At 39.4% G+C, this 26023-nt stretch overlaps 1 protein-coding gene and 1 long non-coding RNA gene across 2 annotated transcripts in view; one reads left to right on the plus strand and one right to left on the minus strand.

Moving 5' to 3' along the window:
- LOC127555920 (uncharacterized) overlaps nt 1-18017 on the plus strand; it is a 149056-nt gene extending 131039 nt beyond the window's left edge. The window contains exon 2 of the long non-coding RNA XR_007952307.1: nt 16850-18017. This is a non-coding gene — a long non-coding RNA (uncharacterized LOC127555920). The remainder of the gene's footprint in view (nt 1-16849) is intronic.
- Nucleotides 17689-26023, minus strand: part of PARK7 (Parkinsonism associated deglycase) — a 28860-nt gene continuing 20525 nt past the window's right edge. The window contains exons 6-7 of the mRNA XM_051988648.1: nt 22581-22667; nt 17689-18172 (exon numbers count right to left, since the gene is read on the minus strand). Coding sequence (XP_051844608.1) covers nt 18018-18172; nt 22581-22667 — 242 coding nt within the window. The 3' untranslated portion in view covers nt 17689-18017. The remainder of the gene's footprint in view (nt 18173-22580; nt 22668-26023) is intronic.

The following is a 26023-nucleotide window of genomic DNA, read 5'->3' on the forward strand; positions in this document are numbered from 1 at the left end:
AGCATGATAATTGTGGAAATATGTAAAGAAGAACTGCATGTTTAACAAATTGGATTACTTGTTGTCTAGGAGTGGGGGGGAAGGAGGAAGAAAAGAAAAATTTGGAACACAAGGTTTTACAAGAGTGAATGTTAAACTATGCATATGTTTTGAAAATAAAAAGCTTTATAATTTTTTTTATCAGAAATGTATTTTTAATTGTAAAAACTTTAAACTGTCACCTGGAACCCAGATGAGTGATGTGACTAAGATCACATGAGAAATAGGCACAGCTGGGACTTGAATCCAGATTCCCGATTCCAAAGCCAATCTTCTCCTCTGGGGCGCCAATTTTGCCAATTGCCATCATGCATTCTCTTCTTAGCTTAAAAACTCCTAGGTAGCTTTGTTTGGATGCTCCCATTTCTAAGGTGCCGGAGACAAATATTGACAACTGACACAAATATTGACAAAATGTGGAAATTGATTGGTAATGAACAAGATGAAATTAACAGGCCTCAATTATCTGCCCAGGCTAAATGTCAGCAACTGGGAGCGGGGAAAGGCGTCCGAGGCACCAAAATTGTACTTATACTGTTAGCACTGTCGGGCAATTTATGTTTATTAAGCACCAAGTATTGACCAGGCCCGGTTCGAAGTACTTGAGGTACATAGAAAGTGACAAAAGGCAGGTCCCTGCCCTTAAGAAGCTTACAGTCCAATGGCTGGGGAGATAGTGTTCTTTTAAGGACCTGGCATCCCCATCCCCCCACGCTCCGCGGCTTTATGTCTCTGAGTCCTGTGAAGACTGCAAAGCAAGAGGCACAGGGTAGATGGACAGCCAAGCCCAGGCCCGAGCATCTTGTCCGGAGCGGGGCTCATCCCTCTTGTCCCAAACCCCCGTCCCTTCTCTCCTGCTCCCCACAGGAAGCTTGCCTGGAACGTTTTGTCTTCTTTGGCCTGTGAATGTTTTCCAAACAACCATAAAATTTTCAAAGGGGTCTGTTTTGAGAGTGGGTGGGCAGGGCTTAAGAGAGGGGGCAAGCCGTGTTTAGAATGTGTTTGTACTTGGATGATTCAAAGCTCTCTCCCATACTTTTGGGCAAAGTGAAATAGCAGGATTTGGGCATGTCTGGTGAAATTTGATTGTTAATAGGGTGGGAACCTCTTGTGATGGCTTTGGTGCCATCTGTCAAGCTGTGCCACTGGAGCAAGCGCCCACCTGAACTGTTGCCTTCCCGGAAATCCTCGCTAGGACCGAAGCCCGGTGACTGCCATTTACTTACCATTTTCCAAAATCACACAGAAGGAAGTGAGCTTTTCAAGGAAATGAGTGTGTTATTCTTCTTCTTTTTTTTTCCTGAGACAATTGGGGTTAAGTGACTTGCCCAGGGTCACACAGCCAGGAAGTGTTAAGTGTCTGAGATCAAATTTGAACTCAGGTCCTCCTGACTTGAGGGCTGGTTCTCTATTAATGAGTATGTTCTAAAAGCACCACAGGGCTGAAGATCTGAATTCAAATGCAGCCTCATGGCAAGTCATTTCATCTCTGTAAAAAAAGGTTGCTGGGAAGATCAAATGAGAATCATTATAAGTTGCTTAACACACAGTGTAGCAGTTATTATTATTAGTAGGTTATTATTATTTTCTTCATAGATACCTTACCAGTGACCCCTGCAAGTAAAGAAAAATATGAGAAATAGAGTTTGGGAAAACATGACTGCTAATAAGAAAATCTAGTTGTCTGTTAAGTTGGCTTCTCCTTAGGATTCTCTCCTACTTCCCCCAGTTAAAAATGAAATCTGTGCTATCTAGATTATCTACCAATGAACGCTCCAACAATTTAATGTCAATTTGCTTAACTCTGGATCATTGTTTTTCCTCAGTAGTATTTTATTTTTACAAATACCTGTAAAGATAGCTTTAAACATTCATTTTTGTAAGACTTAATGTTCCAAAATTTCCTCCTTCCTTCCCTCTCTATCCCCCTCCCCAAGACAGCAAGCAATTTGATATACGTTAAACACATCCAATCCTTTAAAACATATTCCTATATTTGTCATGTTATGCAAGAAAAATCAGACTAAAGGGAAAAGATCATGAGAAAGAAAAGCAAACAAAGAAGGTGAAAATTCTGCGCTTTGATCCACATTCAGTCTCCATACTTCTCTCTCTGGATGTGAAGGGCATTTTCCATCGTAGGTTATTGGAATTGTCTTGAATCAGCCATTGCTGACAAGAGATCTAGGCCATCATTTACATGTGTCAGTCACCACCAAAACCCAGGCTCTTGGAGGCCCTACCTGGACACCGGTCCCCGTGTATACCTTGGGGACAGCGCATTGCTGACTGCTCTTAGAGGCTCTACCTGTACACTGGTCCTCATGTATAGCTGACTGCTCTTGGAGGCTCTACCTGTATTCCGGTCATGGTGTATGCTTTGGGGGCAGCAGTGGGAGCAGGGAGCCAATTTCCTTAGGAACAGAATAGGTGATCTGGTTCGCCCGCCCTTGGCTTTGGACAGCTGGGTGCTTCTGAAGTCTGGGCTCCCCACTGTCTCCCCAGGGTGCGTTTGCGGCCCGTTGGGCGCAGTGCGGGGGAAGATGCGTTCTGTTTTGATTTCCTGACTGTCGGAAATGTCCTTAGGGAACATTCTTGTACGTGCTGTCCCTGATTGGGAATTGATAAAGAGTTCCAGGCTGACCAGATAGGAAAGTGACCGCCCCTCCCTGATCCGCGCTCTCCGGTAGGGAGCTGGGCAGGAGCCGGGCCGGCTCGGCACCTCCGTCAGACACATGATCCGACTTGTCAGGGTGCCACGTCATCCCCACACAAGGGCCTCTAATTACACGTCTGAGTGTTTGGAAGAACTCGGGTGGTATGGGCTCACATGGTCCAAGAACTGCAGATTGGCTCAGTTCTCATTACAAATGCAAAGTTGCCCCCAGGGGGATAAACAACTCCTAAGTCAAGTGAATCATTTTTATACAAATTATATCAAGTTCCAAGAAAAGCATGACTCTTTATAACAGACCTATATTAAAAAAATTTTTTCCCAGGGTTCCATAATGGATTTTATGAAGTACGAGAAATATCTGCAAGGGTGGAGACGAGGCGAGTCGACAAGCATTTATTAAACACCAACTAGGTGCTAAGCACTAAGGAGATAAGTATTTGGATTTTCTTTAAAATCAGTTTTATTTTGTTTTTTTTTTGGTTTTTGTTTTCCATCATGTAAGATTCTTTGTGACCCCCCTTTGGGGTTTTCTCGACAAAGATCCTTCTCCAGCTCATTTTTACTGACGAGGCACACAGGGTGAAATGATCTACCCAGGATCACACAGCTAATGTTTGGTGAATGGTTTAGAACTCGGATCCTCCTGACTCCTGACTTTTGGCACTCTGTCCACTGTGCCCCGGCTGCCCTGCAATGTGATGCTTACAGCTATTGCTGCTTCATTTTTATTTCATAAGTGATGAGACTAACAAGTCTCCCATTCCTGCCTATATTTCAACAGTTATTCATATTTTTAAATTAAGCATTCCAATTTTTGCCTCCTCTTAAGTCTAGACTGAAAAGCTAGCGTGGTGTCGAAGGTGGGGGGCTGGCTTTGGAGCCAGGAAAACCTGCATCCCACACAGATGTGTGATCTTAGGCCAGTCACTTAACTCCTCGGGGCTGTGAACAATTTGCTAATCTGCAGTGAGAGAGGGAGTTTCCTGCTTCAATGAAATCACAGATCTAACTTAAATTACTGTAAGTCCTCACAACTCACTAAACCTCCTTAGTTTCCCATCACTTCCCCATCTACCAAAAAAAAAAAAATTAGTTTTGGCATTCAAAGCCTTTTACAACAAGCAGCCTCCTCACATTGGATTCCCACAAACACACTCTTCTGTCCAGTGAAACTGGCCTCCTGACTATTCTACAAACCAGACTTTCTCTCTTCGCTCTGGGCATTTTCTCTGACTGTCCCTCATTCCTGGAACCATCTGTTCCTTTGCTCTGGCAACTGACCCTCCTAGCTTCCTTCGAGCCCCAATTAAAATACCATTTTCTACAGGAAACCTTCCCCAAACCCTCTTAATTCCAGTGCCGTCCCCTGAGGGTAATCACTTATATTTCATCATCCAGTAGACTGGAAGCTGCTTGAGGGCCTTTGTATCCCCAGTGCTAAACACAGTACCTGGCAAACAGTAGGTGCTTAATAAATGTTTATTGACTGTCTGGTCTAATTTTGCTTCAGGTATATTTCTGTAGGAGATGCAAAGGGACAAAATGATCAAGATCCTACAATCTAAAGACACTGATATTTCCCCCTTCCTTCTCCCTTATATATACTGTGAATTTTGTCTATCTCTACATTGTCTTTTGGTCAGTCGGGGTTTTAGTGAAATTTTTGGCTTAACTTGTCTGCATGATCTTTAACTCAGCAGCAGAGTTTGCAATCCCTAGCTCAAACACTTTGTGCTTAATTGCTATTGATGCACCTGGTCTCAGAGTCCCAGAGTCAAGTTCTGAAAGATACACAAGGGATTTGCCATCCTAGTGATCGCTGAGGATCACTGCCCTGTTGTCTCTGGAGTAAGAACCTGCAGTTGAGACGCAGCAATAAGATTTGAGGATAGTGGCTAAAAATTTTTTTTAAATTGCATTTAAAGTTTTCTATTAAGGCAGGTAGGTGGCTCAGGAAAGAGTGCTAAGCCTGGAACCGGGAAGAGCTAAATTCAAATGTGACCTCAGACACTGGGTGAGTCACGTCACCCTATTTGCCTCAGTTTCCTCATCTGTAAAATGATCTGGAAAAGGAAACGGCAAAATACTCCAATATCTCTGCCAAGAAACCCCCCAATGGGGTCACGACTGAAAAAGGATGAACAATAAATGCCGGGAATTCCGGTTTAACTAATGCTCTTTTATGAGGAATCCACAATTTTAAGTGATAACTAACCGGTCAGATTTACATCATCTTCCAGTTATTTACAGGGTCCCGGGGGAATACAACATTGGACTTGCTCTTTAGAAATCAAAACTGCTATTTTGAACAGAACTCTCGGCCTATTTGGCTGGCAATTCTTACTGTGATGATTGTTTTTTTTTTTTTTTTTTTTTTCTGGAAACAGCATATGACCTTAAGATTATAGGTCCCGCACTTAGTAATAGAGCCAAATAAATCCAGAGCATTCTGGCTATGGACCTTGGGAATAGCCTTTGTCTACGTAAAAAGAGGTGTTACCCTCCACCCATCTTGCATTATAATTCTGTCCTTGCTTAATCTCCACCCAAATGCCCATTTCCATCTATACAAACTCATATTATTCCGTCTGAATCATACAGAAATGCCACACCCGGAGTTGCACATAAACCGTGGCCGTATTATTTATACATCACTGGGCACTAAAACTAGTGGCAGCTTAACTTAAAAAGTTGGAAGGGGGGGGGTTAGTTCCACAGTTGTTGATATTGCCTGTTTTGCCAGGAAAATACCTGAAAGATTTTTCTTAAGTGTGGCACCTGTTGTAAAATATCTTGCCTTTTTTGGGGGGATCATGAATCCTTCTGGCAGCGTCTGGGGAAGCCTCTGCACCTGTTCTCAGATGCAGAAAATAAAATGTAGAAAAGTCAATAAAAAGAATATATGTATATGTATGTACTTGAACATATATACACATACATATATATTATATAGATACATATACATAAATGTATGTTTAATGCATGTATATGTATATTCATATATACTATACACATGCACATAAAGAAGGATCTGAGTTCAAATCCAACCTGATTTACTAGCTGTGTGACCCTGGGCAAGCCACTTCACCCTGTTTGCCTCAGTTTCCTAATCTGCAAAATGAGCTAGAAAAGGAAATGGCGAGCTACTGCAGTATCTTTACCAAGAAAACCCCAAATGGGATCATGAATAGTTGGACTTAACTGAAAAACAATCCAACAAAAATAATTTTACTACTCCCTAGAACAGTGGTTCTCAAACTTTGGTTTTCAGTATCTTTATCCTATTAAAAATTATTGAGGATCTCTCCAAGGTTTTTTGTTTATCTGGGTTATATTTATAGATATTTACCATATTGGAAATAAAAACTATTTTTGAATTTGTAGACCCTCTAAAAGGGTTTCAGAGATCCCCAGGATTCTCTAGACCATACTTTGAGAACCACTGCCCTAGAATATAGGGAATATAGAAAATAGAAGCCTAGAAGGCTATTCTATCATCAAAATAGGCTTGCAGAGAGAAGGACTGTTCAGTTGGCTATCACTTCAGGCCACTGGATACTTAGAATAGAAAAGCATAATGTAGAAACTTAGTAATTTGAGGGGAAGCTGGGTGGTGCAGTGGATAGAGCACCAGCCCTGAAGTCAGGAGGACCTGAGTTCAAATCTGATCTCAGACACTGTGTGACCTGGGCAAGTCACTTAATCCCAAGTGCCTCAGCAAAAATGAATGAATAAGTAAATGAATGCAGTATTCAAAAAAAAAAAAAAAAGAAAGAAAGAAACTTAGTAATTTGTGTGGTAGCAACTGGGCTAAATGGTTTCTCTTAGCTGCAGGATATTGGGGTTTAAATTAGCTGTCATAAAATTAAGATGATTCCATCCTTTCTGGCTGAACGAGACTATCTTTAGTGCTGGTTTAATAAAAGTTTAAAGTAGAAGCCAAGGAGAATGTCTACTCTGTTCAAATAAATGGTCTTGACCATTTAAAATTGTATTTAATGTTGTCTATTAAACCTAGCCTGGGTTTTGGAACAATAACTAAATGATGATTAAGCAATAAAAAGCGATAAACGTATAATAAACCCCCCACATCGCTCTGGAGCATTGGAGCAGCTTCTCAACAGCCGATAGCTGAGATAAAGACTTGTAAGGACCTATCCTGAAAGAAGCTGCAAAAGATGCAGGGAGGTTCAGTGGGCTGCAAGCTCCATGAGTCAGGAGAGTGACACGGCAGGAAAAAATGCTCCAGATGACAATCTTGGGCTGGGGAGAGGCCCCGGCCCCGGACGAGGGAGGCGCACGGGAGTCCAACTGTCTGTCCCGGGTCCAGTTCGGACGGCATCTGCCCGACTGAGCTCAGGATTCCTTCTTTAGCTGCAGTGTCCAGAGAGGCTATAATCATAATGAGAATCCTGGCGTTTATATTGCATTTTAAGGTGTGTGATGTCTTCTACAAATGTTATCTCACTTGATTTCACCTTCAAGAAGCCTTTCCCAAGCCTGCTTAGTCCAGTGGCTTTTGCTCTGTTCATGATGCCCTGTTTATCCTGCACATACTGTTTGCCTGTTGACTCCTCCATTAGACTGTAAGCTCCTTGAGTCCAAGGACTGACTTTTGCCTCTTTTTGTATTCCCAGTGCTTAGTACAATGTCTGGCACACAGTAGGCGTCTAATAAATGTTAACTGACTCACATGCTCACAACAATCCTGGGAAGTGGGTGCTGCTGTTATCCTCATTTTACAGATGAGGAAACTGAGGCAGACAGAGATTAAATAATTTGCCTGGGGTCACGCAATGGAGTCAGTGTCGGAGACAGCATCTTCCCAAGGCCGGACTGGCTGCAGCTGCAGCACTGTTAGGTGGGCAACCAGGCTGCTGTCACGCCATCAGGGAAATGTGGGGATGCTGTGCCTTGAGGAAACGGCTCAGGCTGGAGGAGTGTGTTCGCTGTCTTCAAATATTGAAAAGTTTGTCCCAAAGGCCCCAATGGCAGAACCCCGCTTCACCCTGCAAAGAGACTCATCTATGGAAGGGCAAAGAAAGCCTCCTAATTATCAAAAGGTGCTCCCCTGGGGTATTTTATTGACCTATTTATTTACATATGATTTCCTTCATTACAATGAAAACTCCTGGATAGAAGCTTTATTTGCTTTTCTTCAAATTTTCCTTCCTCCTCTTCCTCTTCCTCTTCCTCATCTTTTCCTTTCCCTTCTCATCTTCCTCATCTCTTCTTTTTCCTCCTCTTCCTTCTCAGCAACTCCTCCTCCTTTTCCTCTTCTTCATCTCATTTTCTCTTCCTCCTCATCTCCTTCTCTTCCTCACTTCCTCCTTCTCCTCTTCCTCCTTCTCTTGATCATTTCTTCTTCTTGTGTTCTGCTTCTTTTCCTCCTCCTCTTCCTCTTCCTCTTCTTCTTCCTCCTTTCTTTTCCTTGTCTTCCTCCTCCTCTTCCTACCCCTTTTCATCCTTTCTTCTCCTTGCCTTCCTCCTTCTCATCTTCTTCCTCTTCCCCCTTTTCCTTCTCCTTCTCTTCCTCTTCCTCCTCCTTCTCTCTCTTCCATGGAAAACCTAGATTTTAGCACAACACCTACAAAGGTATAGAGTAAGCACTTTAAGTTTTGTTGGCTGGATTAACCAAAGCTGGGTAATAGAAGGACTTGAGAACCCCTGAAACTTATATACAGGGTGTGTATGTATGCACCCCAATGTGCAGTGGAGGCTCTGAAGGAGAGGGGAAGAGGAAGATAGAAAGAGACAAAGAGAGAGGGGGGAGGGGAGAAAGAAAAGAGGGGAAAGAGGGGAAGGAAGTAGGAAGAGAGAAAGAAGCAGGGGGAGAGGAGGAGGGAGCGAGAGAAAAAGAGAGAAAAAAAGGAAGCAGAGAGGGAGAGGGAAGACAGAAAAGGGGGAGAAGTTGGAGTTAGGTTCTGAAATGGGGATAAGGAGATTAAAATCCTTACACATTCCTTTTGTAAAGAAACTTCTCCCCTCCGTAAATTCTATGTAATATTATTCTGTCTCTGAAAGAAGAAACCTGACGAAAATACTCAAATGCCCTTTTAAAATGTGTTTTTATCTGGCTTAAGGGTTGTTGTTGTTGTTGTTTTTTTACCCAACGAGGCAGACTTGAATGAAGTCTCTTAATCCGATATATCACAGTCCTCTCTTGGATTTCTGCCACGGCTCCTGAAAGTTTGTGTTTGGGACTGCCGCCTCCCTTATAGTTTTGAATCTTAATAAATCCTCCTTTTTGCATTTTGAACCAAAGTGCAGCCTACCTGGGCATTCAAGTTTGAGACTGCTCATCCCCATGCCCACCTCCTGAATCCTAGAATCCCACCCCCCACATCACTATTACCCAATAAGATTTCATCCAAATTTTTTCTTATCATTTCTTTGTTTCTCAGACAAGCTTCAGGATTATAATCCTCCCTTCAGATTCCAAAGTTCTCCCTTTTCATTCAATGGAATGTCAAACTATCAAGTTTCCCTTGAATTCTTTAATAGCATAAAGTTTCAGGAGCCCAGAAATGAGCACGGTCGGCTGGCAATTTGACAAATTGAGTGAATTTTAATCAGCAGGAAAACTTGAAGGAGCTACATGCACTTCTAAAGGGGCAGAATTTCAGACATACAGGTCTTCTGTAAAGAGCTACCAGGATTTCAGCTTCCTAGGAATATGGCAGATGGCAGGCAGGAAAGGGTTAATAAAGGTCAGAGACAGGTTGCCGTTAATGGCCCTTGTCTGACTTCTCCCCTATTCGACCAGAAATGGCTATGGGGCAAAAGGCAGCCACCTGCTACCATGTGATACTTGACCCAGGTGAGTAGGTAACTCATCTCTCCACATGACTGGAAGGATCAGTGTAATAGCTGTTATCCTGGGAGGCAGGAGATCTGATTCTGTTTCCATATGACCCACCTGTGGGCTTCTGGCAGCTGAAGTTTTCTTTTTTCTTTAAAAAAAAAGGGGGGGGGGACACAATACTATCCAGGCCAGATATCATGCCTTGGAGATTTTAACCCCTTCATCTCCAGAAATTCCATCTTGGGACCCCACTGTCCAGACTAATGATTGTGCCATCTGATTGAAACTATTACCCCTTCCGTACTTCTCACTCCCCAGCCTCATTTATCCAGTTCTAGAACCATGATCAACTCAGCCATTATTTCTTTCTTCCCATTTTTTCTTTTTTTGAATGCAAAAAATATTTATTTTACATTCTTGCAAGAATGGGTGTCAAGGTGAGTAGACACACTTTTAAAACTCCAAAAGCAGCAATTTATTTTCTATCCCAAAGCACAAGTCCCTTCCTCTCCTGATTCCTCATGAACTGGATATTACAGATATTACACGGCATTAATCTTTACCCCTCATTACATAGTCCTTGCCCCAAAGAGCTTACATTCTAAAAGGGGGAAGCTAACAAAGGAGGTCAGCCATTATTCCTTTTTTGTGATATTTATTTATTATGATTATTATGATAATTTTATATAAAGCTTTTTGTTTTCAGCACACATGCATAGTTTTCAACATTCACCCTTGCAGAACTTTGTTTCAAATTTTTCTTTCTTTCCCTTCTCTCCACTCCCTCTCCCCTAGATGGCAAATAATCCAATCTATGTTAAACATGTGCAATTCTATACACATTTCCACAATTATCATGCTGCACAAGGATAATCAGATCAAAAAGGGGAAAAAAAGAAAAAGAACAAAAGCAAACAATAACAAAAGTGAAAATACTATGTTGTGATCCACACTCAGTTCCCACAGTCCTTTCTCTGGGTGCAGATGGCTCTCATCATCACAAGACAATTGGAACTGGCTGAATCATCTCATTGTTGAAAAGAGCCACGTCCATCAGAATTGATCGTAGTATAATCTTGCTGTTGCTATGTACAAAGTTCTCCTGCTTCCCCTCACTTCACTTAGTATCAGTTCATACAAGTCTCCCTAGGTCTCTCTGAAATAATTTCTTTCAGAACAATAATACTCCATAACATTCATATACCATAACTTATTCAACCATTCCCCAACTGATGGGCATCCACTCAGATTGCAGTTCTTTGCCACTACAAAAAAGTCAGCCATTATTTCAGAAAGAGCCGTGTCAACCTGCTTCCCTAGGACCCCCATTCACCGTTCTGCTAACTTTCAGGGAAAAATGGCTGTCACTGACCACCATTGCCTTGGGTGTGTTGAGCCCTCCTTGAGGTCACAGACTAGCTTCTGTATCCATATTCCTAGGGTTTACATAGTAAGCCCATAGTAAGTGCTTAAAAATATTTTTAAAAAAACTTCATTAAAATTGTGTATTACGATGATCAATGGGATCTGGCAATTACCTAGAAGGGAAAAAAAAAGTTGCTCCTACTTTAGAAAGCATTGTTATTTTCTTTGAGAGAATCTGAGAATATTACAAATGGACCCCTCCCCCAACAAGGCAATCCCACTCCTCTTGATTCCCATCCCAATTACTTTGGCTGTTCCAAACTTTCTCTCTTCTTCCCATGCTATCTCTCAGCCCGGGACTGACCTCACCCCCATACTTTACTGAAAAGATGAAGCCATTCTTCACAGAGAGCTTTCTCTTCCCTTCTGCTTCCAGCCTTGATATCATCCCTCACCACCTCCTCCTTGCTCTGTTCTTTCATAGTAAAATAGACTTTCTATTTGCATCCTTGACTCCATTATCTCCCATCTTCTTTAGAAGTTTGTCTACACTACCACAGATCTCTGTTCTAATCTTCAATATTTCCCTATTTACTGGCTCCTTCTCTGCTGCCAAAACATGCCCAAGTCCTTCCTCCCATCCTTGAAAACCTTTCCCAGATCCTGCCATGTCCTCCAGCTATCATCCCCTATCTCCTGTTGTCAGTTAAACGCTTTGAAAAAGCCGTCTATAAATAAACAACTCTATTTCTGTTTTTCTAGTCTTTATCCCATCTGACTTCCAGTCTCATCAAGAAGTGATGGGAAGAGTTATATGAACTGAGGCAGAAAGAAAGGAACAAACGAGAACAGTTTCTACAATAACATGGTGATGACAATCAATTTTAAAAGACTTAAGATTTCTGATCCCAATACAATGACCAACACCATTGTGATGAAACATGCAGCCTACCTCTTGATAGAGAGCTAATGGACTTGAGTGTATATTATATTTTATTTTCTCTTTTCTTCTTTGAATATGGCTAATATAAAAATTGTTTTGCATAGCTATACATGTTTGCAATGGGTTTATTTTTCTTACCTTCTTAATGAAAAAAATAATGCTTTATTATTCCTGTTTAATTTTCTGACTTTTCCTAAATGTTACAAGTTTAGATTCTGTTCCGCTTAATAATGAGAATTCATTCACTCTAAAGAGTATTCAAGTTGAGACAGGAAAATCAAAGAGAAAGCTATTGCAATGGTCCAACTAAGGTAATAAAATCCTGAACTATGATAAGAGCTGTGTGAGTGGAGAGAAGGGGATATATACAAGAAATGTTGTGAGAAAGAAATGACAAGGTTTGGCAACTGGAGAGGTGGAATGAGAGACAGATAAGATTAATTAGTGCACAAAGCCCTATTCAGTTTCCCAAATGCCAGATGGCCATCTTGTTCTCCCTACTTATTCAGTTCGTCACCAATAATAATAGTTAATTATTTTAATCAGTGGACAAGGTGTATTTTTTAATATTGCTATAAAGTAAAATGGAGTTTTTAATCACACATTTTACAAAAGGAAGAAAAAGGAGTCCAATCACCTTCATCTAGACTCTAACATCAGAGACTCTCCATTTGTTTAGAATCTGGAACAACTTGGTACTGCAGGGAGTGATGATGGTGAATCAATAATTAACAATCTTTCTGAGTCAATATTGAATTGCTCCATGTCAAAAGCCTCTGCAGGCATTGACCAAGCCTTGGAAACAGGCACATGACTCCCAGGAGCATATGTTCCTTGAAGCTTCTCATGATTATTAGTTCTAGAATCGCTTGAAGGAAGTAGGAAAGGATGCCATTGGGCGGTGATTGGCTTTCTGATGCCTTCACTGCATATATTCATCACTGGAGGTGACCGTAACGATTCAGACTGATGATATAAATGCCCTGGTTAGGTCTTGCTGGGGTGTCATAGACAGTTCTCAGTGCAAATTTTAGGTTGGGTACCGAGAAGATGGAGCGGGTCCAGAGAAAAGTGATCTGTCTATTGAGGGACTTTGAGATACTTAGCCAGTGGAGAGGATGGAAGCATGGGGAATGGCAAGAACGCCATGGCTGCTCCGGAATCACAAAAATGTCAGATTTGGAAAGGACCTCACGAGCCACCAAATACAACCTGTACAAACAAAACCCATCGCTGCAATGCTCCGAACGAATTGGGGGAAGAGAATTTGAAGGGTTGCTATATGAATGCAGGACTTGTTTAATTTGCCCCAGAAGGCAACGGTTTAGTGGCCCAGTCAGAGTCTCAGCTTCCTAAGCAACAGAGCTGTCCCCAAAGGGAAGCGGATCGCCTCAGGCAATTGTGGATTCCCTTTGATGCTATACACAGGATCTACATTACATTAACCACTGTGGGGGGGTGGGGAGAGGGAATAAACAATAAAGAAATGGGTATGTATGTGTAAACACACACATACATATGGATATTTACAGATATACTCACACATTCATAGGGAACAAGTTAAGAGACTTTTGGGGAGACTCTGGACAACTTATCCTAATCACATTAGAACCCTTCAATGCCATTAAAAAAATCTAATTTAAATATGACAAACAGAACCCCAAAGCCTAAGCTGCAAAGGCTTTGATGAACCTGTTTTCCACGGCTGCACTGACCACAACCCACCCATTGCTGGGATCCCTTTTGTCCGAGCCCCAAATTCTCCCCGGAGGGGGCAGGGGGAGGCTGTCTTCCAGGCCTTTTGGCACTGTTTGTGTGTCTTGCTGACCAGTCCCTCAGACGGGCTGCTCATCAATTATCTCTCCCTCTTGCTAAATGACTGGCCGGCTCCTGCTCATGCCCTGCTTTGATGGTATCTTTTATATTGCTTCTCCTGCAGAATTCTTTGCTGATGATATGCTGTGACCTACTCACACCCAACCGTGCCCTGGCTGTGACCCACAGTCCGAAGTCTTCGGGGACCGGATTCAGGCCACGCAGCATCTCCAGGTTACGGGGCCTCCCTTCTGAGAAGATGGAAGGCGGTCAAAGGCCTGTTCAGTTTCCCGAATGCCCCGTTTACTCAGCTCTTCGCCAGTAAGAAGAGCTCGTATTCACAGACTGTTTACTGTTCTGTCCAGCGCTGCGCTAACCCCGCGCCCTGGGAGCCAAGTGCTGAGGACAAAAGGGGTGACCTGTCCAGGTTACTTAGCCAGCCAGGCCCCCCTGCCATCAGGCCCCGCGCACCACCTAACAGCCCTATACATCTGCAGCGTCTGCCTAGGAAATGTACTGATACAAAAACATAGCTTGTTTCCTTCCTCTCCCCTCCACCTCCATCAATTGAATTTAAAACAATTTAAAACCCTCTTAAAAAATAGCCAAACAAATTTCCATACTGACTACCTCCAAAAATTGTCTTTAGATTTTAAATCCATCACTTTCCTGGCAAGTGGCAAATCCTCTGGACTCTGAGATTAACATTCTACATAATATTCCATAGCGGATACTATAGTCACACAATTTTGATGGGAATTTTAAAGGTACAGGGAAAAAAATCCTTCTCTGCTTTCCAGTTGTTGATTATAAAAAAGAAAAAAAAAAAACCAAAAATTTGACTGAGAGCTAAATGCTACTCTTCAAGAATGCCCCTTTGCAGGTTTCTCCTATGTATGTAAAAATATATTCATATATATGTAAAAAACCATACAAGAAATATAATTAAAATACATACCATATAATATTAAAAATATAGTTATATTCCTTGGAAAAGTGTTCTATAAACACTATCAAGTGAGATATAAAATAGGGAAATGAATACTTCAAAAATACTTGCTATACCATCATGGAAGATAACCTAATGACATCTACAAATATCATAAGAACCCCTATTGATTAATTCAGGGCTGCAGGGAGAGATGGTGATGAGAATTTAAAAAAAAAATCCATGAACTATTCTAGTATAATTGGTTCCCCTCACAATCTACATACTTTATTATATATTTTAAAGCATTATTCTGACAAAGAATAGGCTTTATTACTTTGCACAAGGAATTCAGGGTAGGAAGATATTAAAAAAGATTTAACAATTTTATTTACATGCCTAAAAAAAGAGAATCATTCTTTTCATGACAGATTAGACACCTGAGCTTAGATTGGGAGCTTGGGCACTAGTTGTAGATTGCCTTTGGAGAAAAACAAACATTAATTTGGTTTGTGACAACTCTTTGAAATTCTATTCTCCAAAAGAGTTATCTCCCAAGGCTGGAACAGCCAGCCCTTAGGAGACAGACTTTTAAAGGATTTTCTTCTGCATATGTCCACTTTCACTTCCTTTTCTATCCCATCTTCTCCAAGTTTTTGTCTTCACTTAGCACAGATATGCTACTTTAGTGAATAGATCCACTTTGATCAAAAATTGCTATATATCACAAAATGATTTTAGCACAGGTAAATGTTAGGTAATAATACATTGTTTGTGAAATTCTGTGACAACAGCAAAACCCTCTCATTTTGATTTCCTTATTGATAATCTTTCATTTTTAATTTATGATACCTCCAAATTTCAAAGCTCAATTTTTTAATGTGGGCATTCCCACCACAGATATCAACTATAACCACATATAAGAAAGCAATTTTCAAGAGTAGCTGTGCACAAAAAAAACGTGTGTGTGTGCGTGTGTGTGTGAGAGAGAGGGGAGGAGAGAGGGAGAGAGACAGAGACAAAGACAGAGAAAGAGAGAGAGAGAGAGAGAGAGAGAGAGAGACAGAGACAGAGACAGAGAGACAAAGAGAGACAGAGACAGAGAGACAGAGAGAGAAATCTTACATCAACTTGGTAACAAGTCTTATAAATTAGTTAAGTTGGTCCTTGGACAACAAACTGGTGATCCATTAGTATTTACTGGTAGTGAAATAGGAAATTGTGGTTGCAGTCTATCAGACATGTGAAATGGGCTAGTCAGAGTGGGGAACTAATTTTCTTTTCTTTTTTTATTATAGCTTTTTATGTACAAGATATATGCATGGGTAATTTTTCAGCACTGACCCTTGCAAAACCTTTTGTTCCAACTTTTCCCCTTCTTCCCCCCAACCCCTCCCCCAGATGGCAGGTAGACCCATACATGTTAAATACGAGATATGTATGCATATCCATACAGTTATTTTGCTTCACAAAAAAAAAAAAATGGACTTAGACATAAAGTATAAATAACCTGAGAAGGAAATCAAAAATGCAAGCAGACATGGGGAACTAATTTTCTTTTCTTTTCTTTTCTTTTTTTTTAATAACTTTTTATTGATAGAACTCATGCCAGGGTAATTTTTTACAACATTATCCCCTGCACTCTCTTCTGTTCCGATTTTTCCCTTCCCTCCCTCCACCCCCTCCCCCAGATGGCAAGCAGTCCTATGCATGTTAAATAAGTTACAGTATATCCTAGATACAATATATGTGTGCAGAACCGAACAGTTTTCTTGTTGCACAGGGAGAATTGGATTCAGAAGGTAGAAATAACCCGGGAAGAAAAACAAAAATGCTAGCAGTTTATATTCATTTCCCAGTGTTCTTTCTTTGGGTGTAGCTGCTTCTGTCCATCTTTGATCAATTGAAACTGAATTAGATGTTCTCTTTATCGAAGAGATCCACTTCCATCAGAATACATCCTCAAACAGTGTCGTTGTTGAGATATATAATGATCTCCTGGTTCTGCTCATTTCACTTAGCATCAGTCCATGTAGGTCTCTCCAAGCCTCTCTGTATTCATCCTGCTGGTCATTCCTTACAGAACAATAATATTCCATAACATTCATATACCACAATTTACTCAGCCATTCTCCAATTGATGGGCGTCCATTCATTTTCCAGCTTCTAGCCACTACAAACAGGGCTGCCACAAACATTTTTGCACATGTGGGTCCCTTTCCCTTCTTTAGTATCTCTTTGGGGTATAAGCCCAGTAGAAACACTGCTGGATCAAAGGGATGCACAGTTTGATAACTTTTTGAGCATAGTGGGGAACTAATTTTCAATGAGTGTGGAGTTGAGAATTTCTCAGGCAGAAATAAAATGTATTTCTTTTAATTTAGTAGAGAAGGTGGAGATTGGGGATAGTGGGGTAGTAGTGGAGCAAAGATACTATTTATATTAAATGAATCCAAACACTATTGTAAGTGTTAACAAAAGAATTCTTTGTGGGAGGCAGCTAAGTGATGCAATGGATAGAGCACCAGCCCTGAAGTCAGGAGGACCTGAGTTCAAATCTGACCTCAGACACTTAACACTTCCTAACTGTGTAAGCCTGGGCAAGTTACTTAACTAGAATTGTCTCAGCATCACAAAAAATAAAGAAAGAAAGAAAGAAAGAAAGAAAGAATTCTTCATGTGATTATCAATCACGCCACAATTTGGTCCTCTCCTTAACCCCTAACTTCATCAAAAGGTTTCAATTCAAACTGAAGAGAAATGAAGGGACTGATGTGTGAGGAAGGGGTAGAGAATAGTCTCTAAGAATGTTCAGATTCAAGGTAAGTAATGGACAAACACAATGTGTTTGACAAAAATGTACTAAGATGCACATTTTCCACAATATGGGGTATTTTTATATATAACTTTTCCCAGCCAGTGAATGAAAATCAAAACTTTTTTTTGTTTTATAATAGAATATTTCAATATTTAAGCCATCTAAACTTATGCTTTATTCTCATCAGCCAAAAGCTTGTTAATGAATTTTTTCAAAAGCTCTATTTGAATGCTACAAAAGTGAAAGACAAGCTGTTATAAATGGGCTCTACGATTCACAAAAATGAAGCAACAACTAATTATTTACCAAATGTATTTTATTTGGCCAACAAAGTTCAGACACATGAACAGGAAAGCACGAAACTCAGCTACAAGTTCGTGCAGCTATCTTCAGTCTCTCAGGCAATGGCAATTGCAGTCACATTATTGAGCAGGCAGTTTTCTAAGTTTTCCTTTGTTTGAACATACATTAATGAATAGCAATTGGTACATACATATAATCCTTGGGAATAATTACATTTCAAATGATCTCCTGTTAAGTTGCTTCTCATACTCCCCCAAAATTAAATGTTAGTGATTTCTAAGGAACTTTTAAGCTTACTAATCAAGAAAACTTTTCTCACTAATTTTAAAGAACAAGAGGAGCCTTCACTTGATCTGCTACTTCTTTTCCCATCAGTTCCGCAATAATTGCAAGCCCAAACTCAAAGCTGGTTCCAGGACCACGGCTTGTAAGAATGATGCCATCCTTTTCCACACGATTCTCTGTGTAGGTATAATGATCTTTAAATGAAAATAAAGACAGGACACAAGGTGGTAAGTTGAGTCATTCAGAATGCCACAGCTAATAGTGAGCTCCAGCCAACTCTATTCACTGTTTTAGTAGGGATGATTTTTTATAAATATTGCAACAAAAAACCCAATGTCAGCCAAGACCATTTACTTAACCACCTACAAGCCTACAGAAGACTACATAATGTGGGAAGAGAGTGAAGAAATAGAAGATACAGATTAGGGAGGAGGGAAAATACACAGAATACTTGGAAAGAAACATAACCAAAGATTAGCTTCCAAACCACTGCTGAACATTAAGAAGGAAATGAAGTCTACGTGGAAATTATCAACTTCAAACTGCCAGTTAAAGCCAGTGACTATATATTGAGGCCTCTTAGGAGACTTGACTGCCCAAAGGACAGATAATAAAACTAAATCTAAATCTTGCACCTAAGGAACATACACTCTACTGGGGATAACGAGATAAGTAATAATCAAAGTATTTGAGGAAGGAGAGAACAGCAATAAATATTATGATGTGTAGGAACTATCTGAGCTGACCCTTAAAAAACTATAACAGTTCTAAAAAGAGGAGACAAGGAAAAAGATGTCACAGGGGAGAAAACTGTTTGGAGGCAAGATACAGAATGTTGATTTGGGCCTTGCTTTGGCTGAAACTTATGTGCATAAATACAAATATATGAAATTGGACTGGAAAGTCTGAGGCTAAACTCAGGCTTTCAAGGCCAAACTGAAAAGCTCTATTTTATTTTGAAGGCAGTACAGTCTTGCAGGGTTTTGAACAGAGAAGGGATCTGGCTTGTGACTTACAAAGATTCCGGCAGAGAGCAGGATGGGCAGGAAGAGGGGGGGAGCAGGAACTAACAGAGCTGGTGCCCTTTTGGTGCATTTCTCACCTCGGCAGATAAGGGCTCATTCTATTCTTTGCCTGGAATGCCCTCTGCCACCCCCTCCCTGAAGCTTGCCCTGGTTCCTACTTGCAGGAGGTGACTTCTTCCTGCTCTGACTTAAGGCCACCCTCCGCACAGTTTCCTGCCTCTCTTACCGCTGGCTGGACACTTGTATTCTCTCCCTTACAGATCTGCAAGAGCCACAAAATCAGAGATTGCTTACTTGGACTCGTCACAGGGCCTACCATTACACCCTTGCCCAGAAACACACAAATAACATTGTTCAATGTGTCTTTAATTTATGCTTCAAAATGACATGACTTTTACATATCATAAAAATTATGGATCAGTCTTTCGCACCACTGATAAAGTCTACTGGGTGAGATCAAATTTTAATCCACAAACCCGATTCCAAGATAGGATGACCTGCCTCCCAAATGGTTCCACAAACTCTCTGAAGTATTTGGCACAGGAGACCCTGGGTAAGGGAGTGTAATAACTACAGATCTCAAAGAATTTCAGCAAGTCCTTTTTCTCAAAACAAGCATTTTGGAAAACCTCAAATACTGCAAAACTGAAATTGAGTTGTGACCATATGTGGGGAATCGTACCTGAATGTGGGGTCATTCAATTATGATTTCTTATCAGTGAATGTTTGATTTATATACTTATTTCCTATGTCTAAATATCTGTGGTTGCATAAAATTTTCCCAGGTGAAAAGGGGTCACGAGTAGAAAAAGTTTAAGAAGGCTTGGACTAGAGTAAGGGTGTCTTTGGTGCTGCTTCTTCTTTTGAACTCTTCCTGATTAGTGCATCTTTGGAAAGGCAGAGCATGAGCTCCAGAAGCAGTGCGTGCTGACAGGGAGCCGGGCACTGGGCTGGGCCAGCAGACACCAGCTCTCGGGAAGCTCACCCATCAAACCCACCATTCTGCAGAAACAGGCCATACCCAGATGGGACGGAGGCGGTCTCCGAAAGCTGGCATTAAGCCTGGGACAAGCTCCTTGCAGGGGAGGCCTGAACTGGCCTAGAAGGAAGGTGAGCATCCAGGCCCAGGGACAGCCAAGGAGGAAAGTGAGCATCCAGGCCCAGGGTATGAGACAGATCATCGATGTCACTGGAGAGGGGGAGGGGAGGAGGAGACTGGAAAGGCAGGAAGGGGCCAGGTTTTGGAGGACTTTAAAAGGCAAACAAAGGAATTTACATCTGATCCTGGAGGCCACAGGAGTTAAATAACTTTATGTAAATTAAATAAGGGTAATGATGTGCCACCCTCTCATACATTTGTATAGGACTACAGTTATACATTTATGTGTTAAAGAGCTTTATGTTCCTCTTATGTTTAAAGAGTTCTCATGCCCTCAACTTGGTCAAAACAGAAATACAACTCTTAAGCAAAAGTTATTTTTCACTATCTTAACATGAAAGTACTCATTAAAATAATAAAGTTCAAAAATTCCAGAGCAATTCAGAATACTTTAAAAACTCTCTCTTGGGGAGAGAAAAAAACCAACAAACTATTTAAAAATCAAAATTGCATTAATAATTTTTCAATTTCATCAGTGACATTTTTTTTTTTTTAGCAACAAAGAAAAACAATGAGTTTGATAAAGAATTCTAGAAATCTTCTCTTGAGCTGTGAGAGTCTCCTCTATAACCCAGAAACTCTGGTAGCCAAAGCAGGCAAAAGAAGCCACTTTTTACTAACAATTTAGCAGTGATTATACTAACTACTGAAAGTCTAAAAAACCCCTTAGTACTAAACAATCGAGCTCTAAGTGCTCATTTTTCTCTTAACTTTCCATATTTTCTCAGACATTAAATATTTTAAGACTAATTTGGCATGCATATGATTAGCAATTAGCAATATGATTAGGAATAAATTAACTGCATGCTAAATTCTATTTCCCTAGACTCAATAGTAGGTAATAGAAAATTTGATTTTTAAAACTGAAACAAAAAAATTTTAAACTCTGGTTTTAAAATTAAAACCAAATTCCCTTTTAATTACTATCTGCTACTGAGTCTAGAGAAACAGAATTTAGCATGTATTTGATTAATCCCTAATTTGACTAATCACATGTATCCAAATTAGTTTGGATCATTATAAATTTGGGGCAAGTATGATACACCTTCCTCCACAAAGGTCCTCCTCTGATGCCTAAGGTGTGGCCTGGAGGGAACCCTGGTTCTCAAAGGCTGTGCCAGAACAACCCAGGCTCAGGCAGGTTCTACCAGGCCCAGAGCACTTCAAGTATGGGCTGGTGACAAAGCCCAGGCCTGTAGCTTGAAGACCAGCCTCACTAAGTCAGGAGAGAAAGCTCCATACCAGGTGGGTCACAGAGTTATCAAACTTTAAACCAAAGCAATTCTCAGATCTATAAATGAATTATAAACTGCATTGGGCAGGGGGCTCCCAGGCTAATAAAGGAACAAATCATTAAAGTCCTTCCTGACAGCATTTCTATATATTATACCCTGACATAATAATTTTCTAAGGAATCCAACCCTGCAACAGCTGTTGCAATTTCTATTAAGTCCTAATCCAAGGATCCTATCCCAAGTACATTAACAAAAGAATGCCATTGAGCACCATCGTTGACTCTCCCCCCTACCAGTCTTCTGTGGCAGAAAATTTTTGGAACAGGATACAAAGAAAACAAAGTTTCATAATTCTTAAGCTTCTATGATTATTTTTCTTTGTTTCTCAAAATATAAATAGTCCCAGTATTATTTTATACTATATGCAGTTTGTCTTTGTTTACTGTGATTAACCTTAAGATAAAAAATATTTTTAAAAAGAATAAAAATAATTAAAATTAAAGATTAAAATCACAACTTTTTAACTATAAAAACTTTTAAATTCTCCCTTTAACAAATTATAAATTGTTATAGAGAAGAAATTAATCTTGCAACCATGGGGAGCTGGGGGATGGGGAGAGTCGATTTTTAAGATACATTCTGATTTGATCACTACTTCTCTCTTAAGGGTGAAGAATGTTTACAAAATAGGCTAAAGCCACAGGCATAAAATTCCACCCCAAGTCCCCTGAATTTCAAAGGACCCACTAAAGAAGGTTGGTTTCTGAATGAGATCCATTTATACTGTAATTTAACTAATAATAAGGTGGCCTTTTCTGAATTTTTTTGTTTGGGGTTCTCAAATTTTAAACCTGAATATTCATGTAGCTGAAATTCCAAGCCATCATTGCCCAACTATTTTTAGTCTACAACATAGCTGCAAAATTGTTAAAACAAACTACAGAAAAATGTCCTGTCATATTTCCACCCACATCTCAGCCACCTCCTCACCTTCCATTTTATAGAAACACTCCATCCCTTACCCATGTACCCTACAGCCTTCAGATAAAAATTGACAAAGATAAAAGAAGAAAATTTAGCCATCTCTGAACAGGAAGAACTCCCAAAGATTACTCATTACTTAATATCCTAGTTGATATTTTTAAGAAAGCTTTTGGGGCATCAAATCTACAATCGTACTTACTTCCATCCATCATCTTGTCTTTGGCCCCAGGGTGGGTTGTAACTTTGCTTCCAAAACTTATTTCATGAGCCAAGAGAGCTGTAGGTCCTATAAAACAAAGATGTTTTGAAAGATTTAACACAGATAATGAATAACCATTTCTGAAACTGCAATGGCAATACTTCAAAACAAAACAAAAAATCCAGGAGGCCTAGATCAAGAATTTGAACATAAAAAGTTTCAATTCAAGAGAATGGCCAAGATGACAAAAGATGAAAATGGCCTATGTCTATGAGAAGATAGATACACTAATGTACTGTCTGTTTGTAAAGCTGTGATTTGATCTAAGCGTTTCAGAAAAGAATTTAATTTGTAACCAATAATATCACCAAGTTGTACTGCCAGATTTACATGTACAAAAATATTTATAACAATATTTTTCTGTTGCCTTTTAACAGCTAGAAACAATGTAGGTAAATGCCTCCCGACTCACTGACTATCATTTGGGAAATAGCTGAATGCAATATTTATTGTGTTGTAAAAAATGACAAATATGATGAATTAAGAGAAACTGGAAGACATATGAACTGATAGAAAGAAATGAGCAACAGTAAAAAGATAAAACTATTTACACAGTGACCACAATAATGAAAAGGAAAACAATTCTGAAAGACATCAGAACAACTCTAATCACAAGTGTCCAATTAGACTTCAGAAGACTGATAAAGAACCTAATCCTTGGGGCAGACAGGTGAAGGACTAAAGGTGTAATATGAGACAAGGCCAACATGTGGATTTGCTTTGTTTAACTACTAGGTGAGTTACAATGGAGGGCTATTGGATATAGGGCATGTTAATTAGAGAATAGTGATAGTAATGTCCATTACTAGAAGAGAAAAGGGGCATCAACAAAACTTTTTAAATATATAGAAGAAAAAAAAGTTTAGAAATGGACACCAGGGAGGCAATTTTATTACTCCATGTTATACTTATACTTAAAAATTTTTTTAAACTATTTGCAGTTCAGAATTTTGTAAACAATCCTTTTTTAGCCCTTTTAAAAATAATAGCTTTTTATTTTTTCTAAATACATGCAAAGTTAGTTTTCAACATTCATCCTTGCAAAAATTTGTGTCCACATTTTTCTTCCTCCTTCCCTAAACAGCAAGTAATCCAATATAGGTTAAACATGTGCAGCTCTTCTAAACATATTTCTAAATTTACCATGCTGCACAAGAAAAATCAGATCAAAAAGGGGGAAAAAATGAGAAAGAAAAAAAGAAAAACAAGCAAGAAAATAACCACTACAATAAAAAAGGTGATCCACATTCAGCACCCACAGTCAGCTCTCTGGATGCAGATGGCTCTCTCCATCACAAGTCTATTGGAAGTGGCCTGAATCACCTCAGTTCTTTTTTTTTTTTTTTGTAAAAATGTGAATTATAGTGTCCTAAGTTATTTTTAAAATTTAAAAGATTTTTAGGATGAGATGATAGGTTTTTAAAGTAAGTCAGTCAATAAAAATGATAAGCCAACATTTTTATTAATACCAATGTTACAATAACGAATATTTTTATACAAATATACACATATATAAACATTTCAAAGTTTGCAAAGCATTTTATCTATATATAATCTTACTTGGTCGTCACAACAACCTTATGAAATAGGGGTCATTCTTATTCTCCTTTTAGAGATAAGGAAATCACAAGGTTCAAAGACCTGACCAGTGTCACACAGCCAGGTAGTGTGTGGGACGTAGGATTCAAACTCAGATCTTCCCAACTTGCCTCCAAGTCCAGCCTTTACCACTACATCATCTAATAAATATATAATATATATAATGATTAAAGGATTGACAAAGCTTTTGACTTGAAGACAAATTCATTTTTTTTAGCTCTCTGTATGACAACATGGAACAAATTTCATATGATGGGATTGACTTTAATGGATTCATTCTGTGTGGCCATCTTGTCTACTCACAAGGATCACTGCCCATTCCTTTTCTCATCCTCAGGTCTCCCAGGGGCCCTCCCCAAAGGAATCATTAATGACTAGTGGCTTTCATCCAGAACCTGTAAATTTTCAGAGGTGCCAGAGTATAATAGGGCTAGTTGTTATCCATTCCTCAGGTTTGATACATGACTGAGTATATACTTTAAATTTTTTCTAATTATGAATTTAAAACATCAAAGGAAGAGTAGATTATTTCCATATATACAGCAGGAAGTATATGCATATGAAATCATAAATCTGCATTTCACACTTTTTTTTTTAAGTACACATTATTTTCAATACCACCCTACTTGTTTTTCCTTTTCAACTTCCTTCTGTTCTCTTATAGACAATATAAAATGTTTAAATGACTCTTTTTTGGGGAGAGACATCTCTACTGCTAATAATCTACAATTTTTTTTTTGGTTTTATTTAATTTTTATTTAATAATTACTTTATATTGACACTCGTTTCTAATAATCTACAATTTTTAAAAGACACTCCTCCCAAACATTCTTATAACAATTAAGTATAGTCACGCAAACCTATATAGTGACTATGTCCAAAAATGATTGTCTCTTTCTGGAACTTGAGTCCCATCACTTCTTTATAGAAAGTTAAAAGTTCTCTTTACAATCTGGTTGCGATGACTTTCTTTTGTATCAGTTCATAGATTCTCTAACTATTTTAGGTAACAGTGAGATTTACTCCCCCATTCCTTTCTCTATGTTTTTAAAATCCTGATTAGGATCCCCTTTTCTCTCCTTTCTATGCTGGTGTATTCCTCTGATTTGCCTTCCTATAAAACCTTCAGAATAGAAGCCTCCAGGAACCTGTGGTTTTTTTCCCACCATACTTTGCAGATTTTAGAGATATTTCCTTCTTTTTTCTTATTAGAATGTTAGCACAACAAAATCATTTAACTTCTTCCAATTGCTCAAATAAATATACATTTTTCTGGACTTTGTGCATGTCAGCACTCCTGCTCAGTTGAATTCTGTTCGAATGCTTGAAAATCTTCCCTTTCTGGAGAGCAAGGGAAGCAAGAGAACTGCTCAGCTTTGCAAGGAAAGTTATTCTTGATTATGTCTGTATCTTTTAGCTTTTGAAATTCCAAGACTTGCTCATTTTTTAGTAGAAGCTTCTAGACTCTATGCAATTCTGACTCTGGTACTTGATTCACTTCTTTCTGGATTTTAGCTCTGATCTTCCTGGTACTTTTTCTTTGGAGTTTCTTTCAGGAGGGCACCAGTGGATTCTTTGTGTTTTCACTTTGCCCTCTAATTCTAATAGATCTGGCAAGTATTCTTTTATGGTTTCTTGAAATCCATGTTCAAATTTTTATCAGGATTATGGTTTTCAGGGAGACAATGATTTTTAAATTAATTCTGACTTGTGTTCAAGATAAATTATTATTGATATAAAATATCTTAGGTTTATTCCATTTTTAGTTTTTGATTTTGTTCTAA

Source organism: Antechinus flavipes, chromosome 3 (assembly GCF_016432865.1).
Source record: "Antechinus flavipes isolate AdamAnt ecotype Samford, QLD, Australia chromosome 3, AdamAnt_v2, whole genome shotgun sequence".
NCBI classification, from domain to species: Eukaryota; Metazoa; Chordata; class Mammalia; order Dasyuromorphia; family Dasyuridae; genus Antechinus; species Antechinus flavipes.